The 14,804-nt window shown below is 38.9% G+C and overlaps 1 protein-coding gene across 1 annotated transcript; it reads left to right on the plus strand.

Annotated features, from left to right (window-relative positions):
• The first annotated feature begins 4,857 nt into the window (after positions 1–4,857).
• On the plus strand, positions 4,858–8,702 carry klf5b (Kruppel like factor 5b). The gene is made up of 4 exons (XM_039655236.2): positions 4,858–5,122; positions 6,183–6,985; positions 7,595–7,654; positions 8,199–8,702. Exons 2-4 carry the CDS (start codon positions 6,190–6,192, stop codon positions 8,375–8,377), a joined length of 1,035 nt encoding a protein of 344 aa, XP_039511170.2. The 5' UTR covers positions 4,858–5,122; positions 6,183–6,189; the 3' UTR covers positions 8,378–8,702.
• Positions 8,703–14,804: the final 6,102 nt, after the last annotated feature.

Below are 14,804 nucleotides of genomic sequence, written 5' to 3' on the forward strand. Positions count from 1 at the left end.
TTGCATTCATATGTGGATATCCATGTGCCAACATCAACAGATGCTCCCTGGCTGTTATGATCCTTAAATTCTCTAATGAGCAACAGAGAATACTTGCCTTTGATGTACATTCATGGCATAACTGGAATCAGTGGACCTTGATTTAACATTTGGCAATGAGGCATATTAGCAAAACAAAATGTGTTTACAAATATGTCACTTTCTACAGTATAATCGGAATACATGACATGACAGTATATCAGCAATGAGATGAATGAAATATCAGTTCTCTTACGAGAGGTTCCACGCAGCCCTCGCCCTGACCACGCAGGTTCCACACAGCCCTTCCAGACCACGCAGCCCTCGCCCTGGATTCGGGAGGCTGCGTGCACTGTGAAGCGCTTCTGTTGTCGACCCTGTCGGCTCGACTCGAAGCCTTCACCACGGTTGCTGTCACCCCGCCCTCCAAACCGCACAAGAAGAAGCGCAGTTCTCAGAGGATACCGGAGCCTGAGGTCATGGTGAAGGGCTTGCCAGATTTCATCCCGCCTGGATTGGTCACCCCCTAAGAAGCCAGTGCCCAATAGGCTCGATGGCTGTTTCTTCCACAGCCGCCGCCTACCGCCCGCTTCCAGATATGCTTCTGCCGGAACTTTACGCTGACCTCTTAAAATCGTGGAATGCACCATTCTCCACAAAGTTCCACTCACATGTCTCCTCGGCGCTCTCCCAAGTGGACGGTGCCGCCAAAAGGTTGTACAACACAATCCCCCCCAATGGAGGAGGCGGTCACAGCGCACCTTTGCCCGCTCTCTGAGAGAGGGCGCTCAAAGTCTGCCCTCCCGTCCACAGCCTGCAGGACCACCACAGCCCTTGTCAGCCGTGCCTCGGCTGTGCTTCAGATGGAACTGCTGCGCATGCACCCGCTACAGCACTGGCTGAACGCCCGAGTGCCTCACCAGGTTTGGGCCTCAGGCCGCAGCCCTGGTTAGCTGATGACTGGTGCCAGCAGGGTGTGACAATGGGAGCTGTCTCGCGCCGAAAAGTCATCTCGACGGACGCCTCCAACCAAGGTTGGGGGGCCCCCTTCGAGGGCAGAACGGTCTTTGGCCATGGTCAGACCAAGAGAAACGCTTCCACATAAACTGTCTGGAAATGATAATGATCGAGAACGCGCTCAGGCGCTTCCTCCCATTCATATCCCATCCCATTAACCATGTGCTATTCTGGTCGGACAACATGTCTGTGGTGTACATAAACCGTCAGGGCGGTGTCAGATCCAGGAGTCTCTGCCATCTGACAGAGCACCTCCCGAGCTGACTGAGAGCTGTGCATGTGCCAGGCCACCAAAACGACGGCCCAAACAAGCTATACAGGGACCATGTTCTCCCAGGGGAATGGTCCCTGCACCCCCAGACAGACCAGTTACTGTGGCGCATTTTTGGCAAAGCTAAAGTCGACCTGTTTGCCTCAAAAGACAACGCTCATTGCCTGCTGTTCTTTTCTAAACACAAGGATGCGCTGGCCCAAACCTGGCTCAGTCTCCCTCTTTATGCTTTCCCTCTGGCCTTTCTGTTACCACAGGCAATCAAGAGGATCAGGGAAACGCACCACATGGTGCTCCTTATAGCCCAGCGATGGGAGAATCAAATCTGGTTCCCGGAGCTGATGCGGCTGTCACACACAGCCACTTGGCCGATTCTGGTGAGGAGAGACCTACTTTCTCAAGCCCGCGGCTCAATCTGGCATCCCCATCCAGAGCGCTGGTCACTGCCCGCATGGGTAATCAACGAATACCCATTGTCTTGCCAGAAGGAGTGATGAACACGATTATGCAATCCAGAACTTCCTTTTAAAAAGACGGCTTTACGCTTCTAAATGGTCAGTGTTCTCCAACTGGTGTGCCGATAGAGATCTAGACCCACAAAGATGTGGGGTCCCACGGTTGCTTGGCTTCCTTCAAGAGCTTTTGGATGAGGGTAGGTCCCCATCCACTCTTAAAGTATACGTGGTGGCCGTTGCAGCATTCACTGAGTCGATGCACGGTCAGTCAATCGGAAGAAACAAGCTCGTCATCCGCTTTCGCATCCCCCCTTTCGGTTCCCATGAGGGTTCTTTCATGGGTCCTGGAGGCCCTGAAAGCTTTCCCCTTTGAACCAATAGACTCCGTGGACCTAAAGTACGTCTTGCTCAAAGGCGTTTTTCTGAAAGCTCTGTCATCAGTCAAATGTCTTGAGTTCAGGTCAAATGACTCCAAAGTCATCCTCAGGCAAAGGCACGGCTATGTCCCAAAAGTGTTGGGCACCCCCTTTAGAGTGCCGGACATTTCTCTCTCGGCTCTGCCAACATCCGATAGTGAGGGCGATGTTAATCTCCTCTGCCCTATCAGGGCGCTGAGGGCTTACATTACGCACTCCACCCCTTTCACGCGTTCAGAACACCTTTTTTTTCATTTGGTGGGCGCACCAAGGGTCTCGCCGCCTCGGAACAGAGCCTGTCTAGATGGATGGTGGAAGCTATCGCAACTGCTCAGAAGTCTAGAGGTCTGCAATGCTCCCTGCATTGAGGCACATTCCACTAGAGGCGTGGCCTCGTTGTTGGCATGGTCCAGTGGAATTTCCATTTAAGACATTTGTGAGGCGGCAGACTGGGTCTCTCCATCCACATTTGTTAGGTTTTATAATCTGGAAGTTCCTGCCTTGAAGGCAAGACTTCTGTCAGTTTGAGCGGTGTGTATGTCTTGCCCAGATTTATCATGTGCACTCACAGGTGACTACCTGTGACTACACTCACAGGTTTCTGGCTCTCCTGGTTGAGCCGTACTGTATGGTGAATATTATATGGACCGGCATCGCTGCTCTGTATACCCTATATGTACTAATTAACATGTGCTGGCCCACGCTGCTGGTCACCTATTTCCCACTTATCTATGTTCACCGGAACGTGACATCATGCGCAAGGCTCAGTGGTAGGCCTCAGCAGTTGCCCCAAGGCAGCCAATGGGCACGCAAGATAGCCTGCTCCAGGTCTGCTGGCTGCTGCACTGCGTTGACAACGTATGAAAAATTAAGGATAATTTTTGTGTTCAATATTTCGAGAAAAGATAACTTTACCCGTAGCGTAAGCTAACTTGCGCAATACTTGTTCCCTCTGAGAACTGAGGTTACTTATGTAACCGAGTATGTTTTATGCATATTTGTAAATTCTCAAAATCATAATCAGTATTTTATTATTTACTTATTTATCCTTTTTTGACCAGGAAAGTCCCACTAAGATAAACAAAAGAAGAAAAAAAAATCTTCTTCCATTGGGTTCTGGCCAAGATGGCCGTACCAAAGTTTCACATAACACACAACACATAAAACACACTATTAAAAAAAACAAAACAAAACAAAACAAAAACATAAACAATAAATAATAAGGTGAAATTGTTGGGTGAACTGTCCATTTCAACGTTTATTTTACGAAGAAATATTCATTGAATTCGCTGCAAATGTGAGTCAGAAAACCAGGAAAGTCTAACTAAAAAAATAAAAAATAACATCATAGGTCCATCACATTGTTCCAGTTTCAGTGGTTAGTCCGGCCCCAGAATAATCTCGAAACCTGTCTAACGTGTCTTTGTTTTTCTAATGTACATGTGTTTAGTTTTCAAATGTTTCTGTGGAACAGGACGATACAGGTTCACTTATGAATAATGGGAATGGCCTTTATTTCAACATCACAATTGATTTGTAATGCTAGCACACACTGTATGTTTTACTTGTTGTAACATTGATTTCCTTTCATGATAAAATGAATGAAATGAAATTCAGGCACCTTTTCAGTAATCAGCGACATTTTGATGAATGGGAACTATATGTGGAACCATTCTGCTACAATAATTCAGCCAGGCAAGCAAACATGCTGGTTTAAATTTTGATATTTTTAAAGCATACCAGTTTTTATAATTAATTTTCAACTAGATTTAGAAGTGACATCAAATTTGTATACAAATGCCTTTTTGAAGACTAAGGCATTCCTTGATCATTTATGATCGTGTGCTATTTTAATCAAAACATTCCTGATATTTTTCCCTGGCAGCAACTTTGTCTGCTTCAACACTTCTCCTAGCATGTTGGCATAGAACACGCAATCCACACAGGCAGCTGCAGTACAGTCAAGCAGTTTTGCATACCAGCACATATGGCCCAAAGCACAGAGAGAGAGAGAGAGAGATTCACATAAATGTGAATTAACCCATTCCCTGAAAATCCATACTGAATTCACAGGGATTAAGGACTTTATCAGTCTATACCAAAGAATAGTTTTGGTTGTGTGGCTTATCTGGTCTGATTATCTTCAGGTGTAGTTGGGGAAACAGTGTCATATTAATAACAATAAGATGATAAGGATATTATTTGAACATTTTGGTAAATAATTTCAAACTTTGAGTTTCATTTTATTTATATACTATAAAACTGAAAATAAAATATAAAAAGTGTTTATAAGGTGAGTGAAAGTTTTTTGTCTCTCTTTTGTCTCTCTTGTAGTTGTTGCGGTTGTTGTTGGTTTTTACATTTAAATAGCTCAAATAGGTTGGTATATTAACACTATAATTTAATGGCATACACATTAGTCACTATAGTGTATATTAATACAACTGGTTGATGTAGTTGCCAGAAATTTACCATACAAATACACATCAACCAGTTGTATTAATATAACAATAAAAACAACAACAACACAAATAATAATTACAATAATAATTAATAATAATAATAATAATATTTTTACATTACCATTGTTTTTTTTCTTTACTAGACTATAACAGATCCTGAAAACCTGTTTTGATGAATTATTAAATGTATGATGGCAAAGCCCCGCCCCGTTTTGAGGCATTGAAACGAGGCAGTTGCGTAATTTGTCTTGTCAAACGCGTAAAAGCGCTTAACATCTCTGGCTGTCTGTCGTGTCTTTTTCATTTGCGGCATATTGAATGACGTGATCTCCAGTTTATTTCAGCGGAGGACATGCGTTATGGGAAACGCTTTGTTGATCAGGATCCACGGCTAGAATAAAACACCTCTAAGAACTGAGCGCGGAATTGAGAAAGGACGATTACAGTGGATTTAATGACAGTCCATCAAAGCATCACATTCTGGTAGAGTGAATCTGCAATCGCATGTTACATTGGTATACGGTGCTGGGTGCCATGCTTTCCGAAATGCCAGTGTTATTTATGCTTTTGATCTAAAGCGTAACATGATCGCTACACAGCTTATTACATTTTATAGTAATGTTTTCTCATGGTGTTCTCCAGTAGCCTACATACTGTATTAAGCATGCTGGATGAATAGTGCTGAACTCTGCTCTGACCTTAATCTGAAAACTCCATAACAGCAGAGCAGCTGTAGGCTCTAAATTCAGATGGAGTATTTCCTAGTTTATGCATAGCAGATAGAGAGAGTGAGAGAGAGGGCTTGCATGGGGGTTCCTTCTTCGGTGTAAGGTAGCAACAAGCCTAGAGTATTTAGACATGCACACAAGCTGACGTGTTGACATAAAAATGACAGGAGTTTGTGTTGATCTTTCAGTTTGAGAGTGTGGATCTACTGTACAGGTAAACATAATAGAAAAAAAGAAGTCAGGCTGAAGATTCATTCCTCTGAACTCATCTTGTAATTATCAGGGATTTCTTCCTTGTTTACTTGAAAGCTTAAAGGATTATGCGAAAGTAATTAAAATGTACAATAAGTGGAGAAAGCTGTCAATTAGGTTTCCCATGTCAATGGCAGTTACTTGGCTGGAAATATACTGTGTTTTGAGCCAATCAGCTGAGTCGTAAATACCATGTGACTAATGTCTGTAGTGTGTCATGACAATGTTGATGGGGAACATAAGAACTCACACAGTCCCAAAACCTTCACTGAGTGACTGAACTGAACTGCGATGTGAAAGACGACAGATGTTTTGTAAGCTTTTAAAAGTCCTCAAAAAAGAATTGGACATTGGTAAAAACTATAATCTTATGTATTTACAATTTTGGTAGACTACAACTAGGTTACAGTATCCACCAGCTATGGCTATGCCAAGCTGATACATCTTTATTAACACAATTTCAAGGATTATTGTTGGATATGGTTGAACAAACTTGTTTCTTTTCATGTATTTTATGTACAATTTGTGGTGAAAGAAAACCAATTTTTTTTTCTGACCCTCAGATCAGACATGGATGGATACCTGCCGCCTCAGTTTCATGTTTTGTCAGAGCATAAGAAGTTTTGTCAAGACAATTCGCTGACGATGGACCAAGGCGCGCCATACAGCATAAACATGAATGTTTTTTTACCTGACGTCACCTACCTACGGACAGGCATGTGTAGACCCGTTCGGTCCGCAGCGACACAGATAAAGACGGAACCGCTGCATACGTCTTTCAACTACTCCAGTTGCCACGGATCCGTTGCGCCTGCCATGACGCACACAGAGTACATGAACCTCTACAGCCCAGCTGCGGAAACGGGTAACAATGTTTACGTCAAGCACGAGACCCCATCCCTCGAATTCCCAGAAGTCCCTCTGTTTCAGCTGTTGAATTCGGAGCTTGAGCCCAACGTGCCTGGAGGCCACTCTTGCACAGATTCCCACAATGCCGCATGCTCTCCGATGTCAACGTACAATGGCGTTAACCCACCGGCCAGTCATGTTGCAGACAGATCTCTTTGTAATATGGGCAGCAGTGGATATTCTCTACCGGCCCAGTTTGGTCAGCATCCTCAGAAGAGGGCGGCCTATCTACCACCATCTCCTCCCAACTCAGAACCGGGCAGTCCGGACAGGAGGAAAGAACTGGTACAGAACTTATCGCCACCTCCGTCATATGCTGCCAGCATGGCATCTAAAATGGCGTGTCTTACTCCCGGACCAGCACTTTCTGTCCAAACACAAGCAGTACCTGCCCAATACAACCGCAGGAATAATCCCGATCTAGACAAAAGGAGGATACATCACTGCGATGTACCAGGTAAGTTTCCATTTAACATCTAGACACTTTTAAGTATGTGAACCACATAGTGTACACTTTATTTGACATGATATTCAAGGTCTTAGAAGGAAACCACGGCTTTTTTCCAAATAAATGACACAGCGGAGGCTTAAATGGCTATTCAGGTGATTTAACGTTGTTGAATAGATGTTGTGGACTGACGTGACTAATCATCTAACAATTACCGGTCTAGAAGTTGGACTAAGAGGCTTAGGACACAATGGCATAACCTTTTGACATTGTATACCATATGACAAGTCAGAGCTGGCCAGAATGTTAAAGCCATAGTTGACCCATTGTGTACTCACCCTGTCATCCAGACCTGAATGATTTTATTTTTTCAGTGGAACAAAAAGGAAGATATTTTGAAGATTATTTTTTTTTTTTTTCCAAAACGACTTTTTGTTATGGAGAAAAATCACTTGAGACATTTTTCAAAATATCTTCTTTTAAGTGTCACAGAAGAAAGAAAGTCATACTAGCTTTGGCTAAACTATCCATTTAATGTTCATATAATGGATATAAGGTTTAATTTTAATGGTAAAGCTTATGATGATGTATACTAACATTTATTGTATTATTTGCCAGGATGTAAGAAGGTATACACCAAGTCATCACATTTGAAGGCCCATTTACGTACTCATACAGGTAAGTAAGACTTTGAATAAGAAGCAATATCACACAGACAACAACAGAGCTGTTCACACAATTTTCAGTGTGATGTTGCTGTCATACAATAGTTCACTAAAGTTAACTAAACAGAATTACACATGTAGTGATTTGATTCTGATTCACAAGCTCTCTATTTTGAGTCATTCAGGCATGTTATAATGTCCCTGGTATGGTAAATGACAAAAAATTAGTTAAAAACAACATTAGTTAAAATCAACCCTCCCAAATTATGCAGTTCAACATACTAATCAATACAACAACAAAAAAAACTAACCTTTACCAATTTATTCTGTAAAACATTGTAATATTTTATAAAATTATACTTATTATTCATGGGGTTTTGTTTCCATGTAAAAATGTCCAATTTGATGATTTGTTTGTGAATCAGATAATAATAGTTGTGCTGTGTGTTATATTGTGTACAGCCCATTAGGATGACTCAATGGAAAGCCAATGTTTTATACTACTGAATTGTGATTGTGCTCTCCCCTCAAACTGAATCGGCCTGTGTTTTTTGCAGGCGAAAAGCCATACAAGTGCTCATGGGAGGGTTGCGACTGGCGCTTCGCCCGCTCTGACGAGCTAACGCGCCACTTCAGGAAGCACACGGGGGCCAAACCTTTCCAGTGCGCCGTATGTAGCCGTTGCTTCTCCCGATCGGACCACCTGGCCCTCCACATGAAAAGGCACCAGAACTAGAGCTGCCCGCTCTCGTTGTTCTGACGGTGCCGCGGGAGGGCTATCAGGACCTCTGCTGATGATACTAATTAGGATTTGGGTGTGTTGGTTAATCTTGGGTTTTGGCAGTTCATCAGGTACAACAGGACCAAACCCTGCCGTCGGTACGGCTCCTGTGGTCACAAAACCAGCTAATTGGTGAGAACTTGGCTTATTTGCCAGCTGGGACATTCTTTTGACATGTTTCTTTTTTCATCTCCATACTTTGATGTCATTATTTATGACATAACTACTTTTAATGTGCCTTTTTTACCTTATAGAATCGAAGTGCCACATGAAATCTTGTGGGGGGTACAGTTTTACTCCACTATAGAAGAATATTCTGGATTTAGTAAGAAGTTAAGCTTAATTTACATAATTTGTGGTGTAATGTTAATTAACGCAAAAACTTCTTTAAAAAAATAAATAAATAAATAGTTTACCGTGGAAGTGAATGGGGCCAATTTGAAATGTTAAGCTTATCATTTTATATAAGCACTTGCATTAATTCTTCTGTTAAAACTTGTTCTTTTATGGTCATTTTAGAGTTTGCTTTGACATTGTATCAAAGTTGTTAAAGTATGTTAAAACATACTTTACGTCTCGTGGCTATACGATTGAAGCGTCAAGAACTGAAACGTTTACAAATTGGCCCCATTGAAATTGAGTCATGTGGTACCACAGGTTCTTTTAGCTGAGCTTAACTTGTATTGAAACCATAGTATTCCTGTAAGCGACTACTCGTACTTTTATCACAAGGTAAATAATATCAAGACAGAGCTGTAGTCTTGGTTGTTGAACCAAACCCGCAGAACAGTCATGAGTATGTTAGCCACGAACGCTGAGTCACAATGTATTAAGGTTTCTTAAAAGCAGCACTTGATAAGAAACCGTGCTTCAGAAATGTGTGTGGGAGACGTCGGGTAATTATAAAATGAAATGAAGCTCCAGAACACCAAAGAGTTGGATTTAGTCCAAACTATGATATGTGTCGAAGAGGATTCACTTTACGTCGGCGAAATGTTTGAAAGAGCACAATCTGAAGCTTGATTGAACTCCTTTATGTGTTTTATTGAAATGCAATAAGTGGTACAAATACTGTATTTTTCCTGGCAAGAGGACAGGTTGGATATCGATTACTTCCATAGTTGTTTGTTTTTCCTTACTATGCATTTGTTTGGGATAAATGATAGCTTTAAATGTACATAAGATGTGTATTTATTTTGCACAGATTGTTTTTTTTGTTTAGTTTTTCATTTGTATTTTATAAAACGTAACTCAACGATCACATGAAATGTGTACTGGGTTACTGGGAAGTGGTTTTAAAAATCTTTGTTCAAACTAATAGTGCTCTAAATGGCTGCATTATGCAGAACAATATGGCAGATGATTGTTTACATTTGTTAGTTTGGCTTTTGGTGTGTTACATTTGTATGTGTGGCCTCATAAAACCTCTTTATTTTCCATTACAGTGATAAAAATGTTTTCCACCTTATTACAATTGACAAGCTGATGTTGTTATTGAGATGGAAGTAAAATAGACGAGGACTTATGGAGTTGTTTTTAATGTAATAGGAGGATCCACAGTGTTAAAGAGAGGGGAAGAACATATTTGTAACGAGAAGTTCTTCATTTTGTGACCAAAACCCAAAGAGAATAACTCTTAATCACCGTAATTAAAGGTTCAGACTGCTTAAGATTAAACACACCCTCTAATCGCTCTAATTTCCAGTACTTAGGTAAGTACAGTAATGTGAAATATGTACATCATTATTGTTATTATAGAGGCAGATCTTTAAAGTCTCAGTATGTTGGGTTAAACTGGAGTGTCCTGTTACAGTCCTGGCTCACATGTGATTAGGTGAATAAAGAGGTGTGGTTACAGTTGTTGATACGGTCTGTCAGATTTTAAGTCACTGAATTAAAAGTTGATAGTGTTGAGTGGTAACACCCAATTAAATTGATACTATAATTACCTTGACTGTATACAAATCACTGAGTAACAGGAGAAAAACCTCAGTCATGGAAATAACCTGACGTTTTCACAATGCATTCTTTTTGTCGTTAGGGTGTATATTATTGAATCAGTTCTTCTTACATAAGCAACAGATTCTGAACACGAGTAATTTACTCATTTTTCCCTACGTTAGTAATGGAGACTGATGCTATCATCTAGGCATGAATAACAGTCAGGCCTACACTGGAACAGATTCACCAAAAAATGTCAACTTAATGGACTACATGTTAGTGTAGGGCTAACTTCAGAAGTATGTGTGCTAACAAGTCCTAAGTCGGAAGCATGTATAATTATTTAGTATTGATCAAATAAAAATACAATTTCCAAATAGAGTCCAAGACAATCACCACGCTTGAGGTAGATATTGTCCATCTTTCAGTAAGAGTTTTATCTTTTAAGATTTTAGCAGAGGTTATCATGCTAGCTGCATGTAAAACTTCACTGGTCAAACAGTGGTGGTATTTGAGTATTGGTGATTGAGTATAAAACATTTTTATGTTATATAATACTTGTTAAACATGACTGGAATCAGCCCGACTGCTTTGTCTCTGAGGAAGATTGTTATCATGGAGTCAATGCCTTCATGTTTCTTTGAAAAGACTTGTGTCAATAGGAAACTCGTTTATTTTCTTTCATGCAAAGGAACAATAGATTAATTCACTATTTGACCTGACATTTAGATGATCTTTGCAGATGAGAGTATGGATCAAACAGTAGCTCAGCTGTGATCCTCTTTAGTGAATGTCATTTACTGAAAGCACTTATAGGATCACTGTGATGTTGCTCATACCCACACTCTTAGAAAAAAAGGGTTAATTGGGGTTCTACTGTATATGTGAAGCATGGGTTCTTTACTCAAAGAACCGTTTAAAAAAAAGGTTCTATAATGTCAAGAAAGAACCCTTTTGGAACAAAGGTTCTTTATAGGCTATAATTCTGCAACATTTTGTAATTAAATTATTGTTTTTTTTTTTAAACTGGTGTAGTAACTTAATATCACATTTTAATCATGCTGAATTTTGGAGGAGAAAAATTGAACTCTTGGAGGAGAAAAAATGGCACTCTTCGTCTTGATGTTTGATGTTATTTGCTGTTATATAATCCGGAAAGGACAAAACAAATGATAATGAATGAACCCAAAAGTTTCCATTAGGGATGGCTTGATACCACAATTTTGGCTTCGATACGATACCAGAACCTAATACCTCGGTATCGATGCTAAATCGATACCACAGTCGGAAAAAAGTCTAAATTTAAGTGAATTGAAACAATTTTATTAAACACTGCTTGAAACTCTCAACTACCATATGTGCAAAGAAAAGTATCCAAAAAAAAAAAACATATCAAAATTTAAAAAATAAACAAATTATGTGTAGGTAAAATTTTGATTTGGGGAAAAAAACCACTGATATTATACAATTGAAATAGGTTAATATCTATAATAATAGATTAACATAATAGAATAATGAAATGACGTAAACCATCAGCTGTCATGCATCAACAGAGAATTATCAACATTTATTGCATTTATTCATCTTGGTTTGGTTACTGTTTGTGTTTGGGTTCATATTATGCATATAATGCATTGCAAAAAGTAATGTTATGATGCTAAACATTTATTAGGATATTACATTTTTAGGTCATTTTATTACTGATTGATCTAGATTAATCAATGCTATATTGTTAAGCCAGGTTCCTTAGTGAATGTTGACAAAATTAATTGTGGGCTTATATTATTAATATTTATATTACTACCATCTCTCTCTCTCTCTATGGGTCGCCACAGCGACAGTAATGCCATTCATTTTACTATCACTTTTATGCTTTATTAATTCAAATTAAATGAATATATTTGTTTGAACCTGCAAAAATGATGAGTTCATAAGACGGTAACTTAACTGAATTCGTTCTAGCGTGTCATGCAAGAAGATTTGAGCTTTCGTGTTTACCGTATCATATTTAATTGATAAGCTCTTATGTATGTGCGCTGTTCAGTGTTCAATAAAAGTCTAAATTAAATCAGTTGAATGATGAACTCACCAGTTGATCTCTTGAGTCTTGAACAAGTCAGGATGAGCAACTGACGAGCGCTTGCATTCCATGGCAACACATTATTGAAAGCAAAGTTTGCAGAGTGGTGCATTGAGGTCTGTTTCTACACTATTCTCATTAATTTAGTAGGCAAAGTAATGCCTTATTTCACTCATACTGCTCTCTCTCTATTTATTAATTTCGGGCGTGTAGAAATCCGAATGAGCTTCATTTCCACCGTGTTCCTTCGTTTGCCGGTTTCGCGTGACTCGCGTCAGTTTCGGTAGCGCACTGCCGCCTAGTGGAGAACTTCGGAACAGCAGCTCATCAAATACCGAATTTAACAAAATGATGATATTGTACCGTTTGAAATTTATTATATACCGGTATTTTTGCAAAACCGGTATACCGCGCATCCCTAGTTTCCATATAACCTTTTCCCTGGTTACAAAGAACCCTTAAGGATTCTGTATAGAACCTTTTAGGGGTTCCAAATACGTAGCGCTTAGAACCTTTTAAGGTTCTATATAGAACCTTTTCTTCTAAGAGTGCAGGCAAAACCATTTCATTTTCCCACAAAATCATTGGTTTGAAAGCAATATCAATTGAAATGTTTCACGCGACACAAAAATCATCATCTGACTTCTAGTCTTATAAAGGCTCATGATCTCAGATAAAAACACTACTGTTCAAAAGTCTGGGGTCGGTGAGAAGTTTTTTGTTGTTGTTGTTAATGATTTAAAAAAATTTACAGTCTCTTATGCTCACCAGCAGTGTTGGGGTGATCCATTCCAAGTAACGCATGTTACGATCAGATGACTTTTTTCAACTAACTACTGTAGTAAAGTAATATTACTTTTACATTTGAAGAGTTCAGATGCAAAAGCCTCTAAGTGCCATTTGAAATTTTCTTCTAGAATGATCATTTTTATCAAGCTTGTATATTTAAGTTCAGTGATTTCACTAAAATGGCAATGATAATTACCAATTAATTGTTATTTAAGTGAAATTACTGAACTTAAATATACAAGTTTGATAAAAATCATCATTCAAGAAGAAAATTTTAAAATGGCATTTAGAGGCTTTTGCATCTGAACTCTTCATTTACTTTTTTCAAATAAGTAATGCAAGATACTTTGTGCTGCCATTTATTGACATACCTCTTCTGTCCCCATGATGAGATAAATCAGGAGTAGCCTAAGTGCAGAGGCGTAATGTGTGTTGTGTATAATATGAGGGTTATTGTAGTTCTAGACTAAATGTCAGCAGCTACTCATCTCACTGGCACTAAAACATTTCAATACTCCTCAAAAATAAATAAAAAAAAAACAGTGAAATGCAAACTCGTTGCATAAGGATAATATGCAAATATATTAAATAACAAATATACTTTATATATTTAATCTCACCTTACTAACCAATATCTTCAAGGGAGTAACATTACTTTTAAAAGTAACTTTTCCCGACACTGTTCCAAGACAACATTTATTTGATCAAAATTACAGTAATATTGTAAAATTCTATTTTCTATTTTAAAATGTAATTATTTCTGTGATGGTGAAGCTGAATTCTCAGCATCATTAGTCCAGTCTTCAGAGTCACACGATCAGTCTAATATGCTGATTTGGTGCTCAAACAACATTTGTCGATGTTGAAAGGAGTTACAGCTTGACATTTTGGTGGAAACCATGATAATTTTTTTTTTTTTTTTTTTTAGGATTCCAAAAGAACATTTATTCAAAATAGAATGTGCCTTAGGTTCCATTTATAATGTTCCTTAAAATGGAACATTATAAATTACTTCACTGTCACTTTTGATCCATTTAATGAATAAATGCATTAATCCACCCCCCCCCCCACACACACACACAATAAATAAATAAATAAATAAAAATTACTGACAGAAATAGTGTTCCTTTTCTGTTCTGTTCAGTCATGATGTCGGTTTGTTGTGTAACCTAATTTTAAAACTAATTTGCCTAATTTTGAATTTCAATGTTTTTATTTATTTATTTATTTATTTATTTTAAATATGGTAGCTTTACTTGTTAGCAACTTTCCTAATGTCACATTACTCTAATTCAAATGCTATATTATATACTGTACATAAAACATTCTCATGGAAATCCATGAGACAAAAAAGCAAATATTTTTCCAGGTTTTAGGACTGAACATCTTTATTCTATTATCAGTTTTGAAATGTTAATGTGAAGTAAATGTAAATACGTGACTTTATGCCAATATTTTCCATACAAAATGCAAGTTTATTAACTTCCATGCCTCCAAGATTATCAAACACGTATAATGTATAACCTCAATTTCAATTCACAGCTCAATCTTCTGGAAAAGAAAGAAAATACA

This window comes from Pimephales promelas, chromosome 7, assembly GCF_988280905.1.
Source record: "Pimephales promelas chromosome 7, fPimPro1.hap1.1, whole genome shotgun sequence".
NCBI classification, from domain to species: domain Eukaryota; kingdom Metazoa; phylum Chordata; class Actinopteri; order Cypriniformes; family Leuciscidae; genus Pimephales; species Pimephales promelas.

Coding starts and splice junctions, on each gene's coding strand:
- klf5b (XM_039655236.2), top strand. CDS start 6,190: ATGGATGGATACCTGCCGCCTCAGTTTCATGTTTTGTCAGAGCATAAG. Junction 6,986..7,594: donor ACATCACTGCGATGTACCAG/GTAAGTTTCCAT, acceptor ATTATTTGCCAG/GATGTAAGAAGGTATACACC. Junction 7,655..8,198: donor CCATTTACGTACTCATACAG/GTAAGTAAGACT, acceptor TGTTTTTTGCAG/GCGAAAAGCCATACAAGTGC.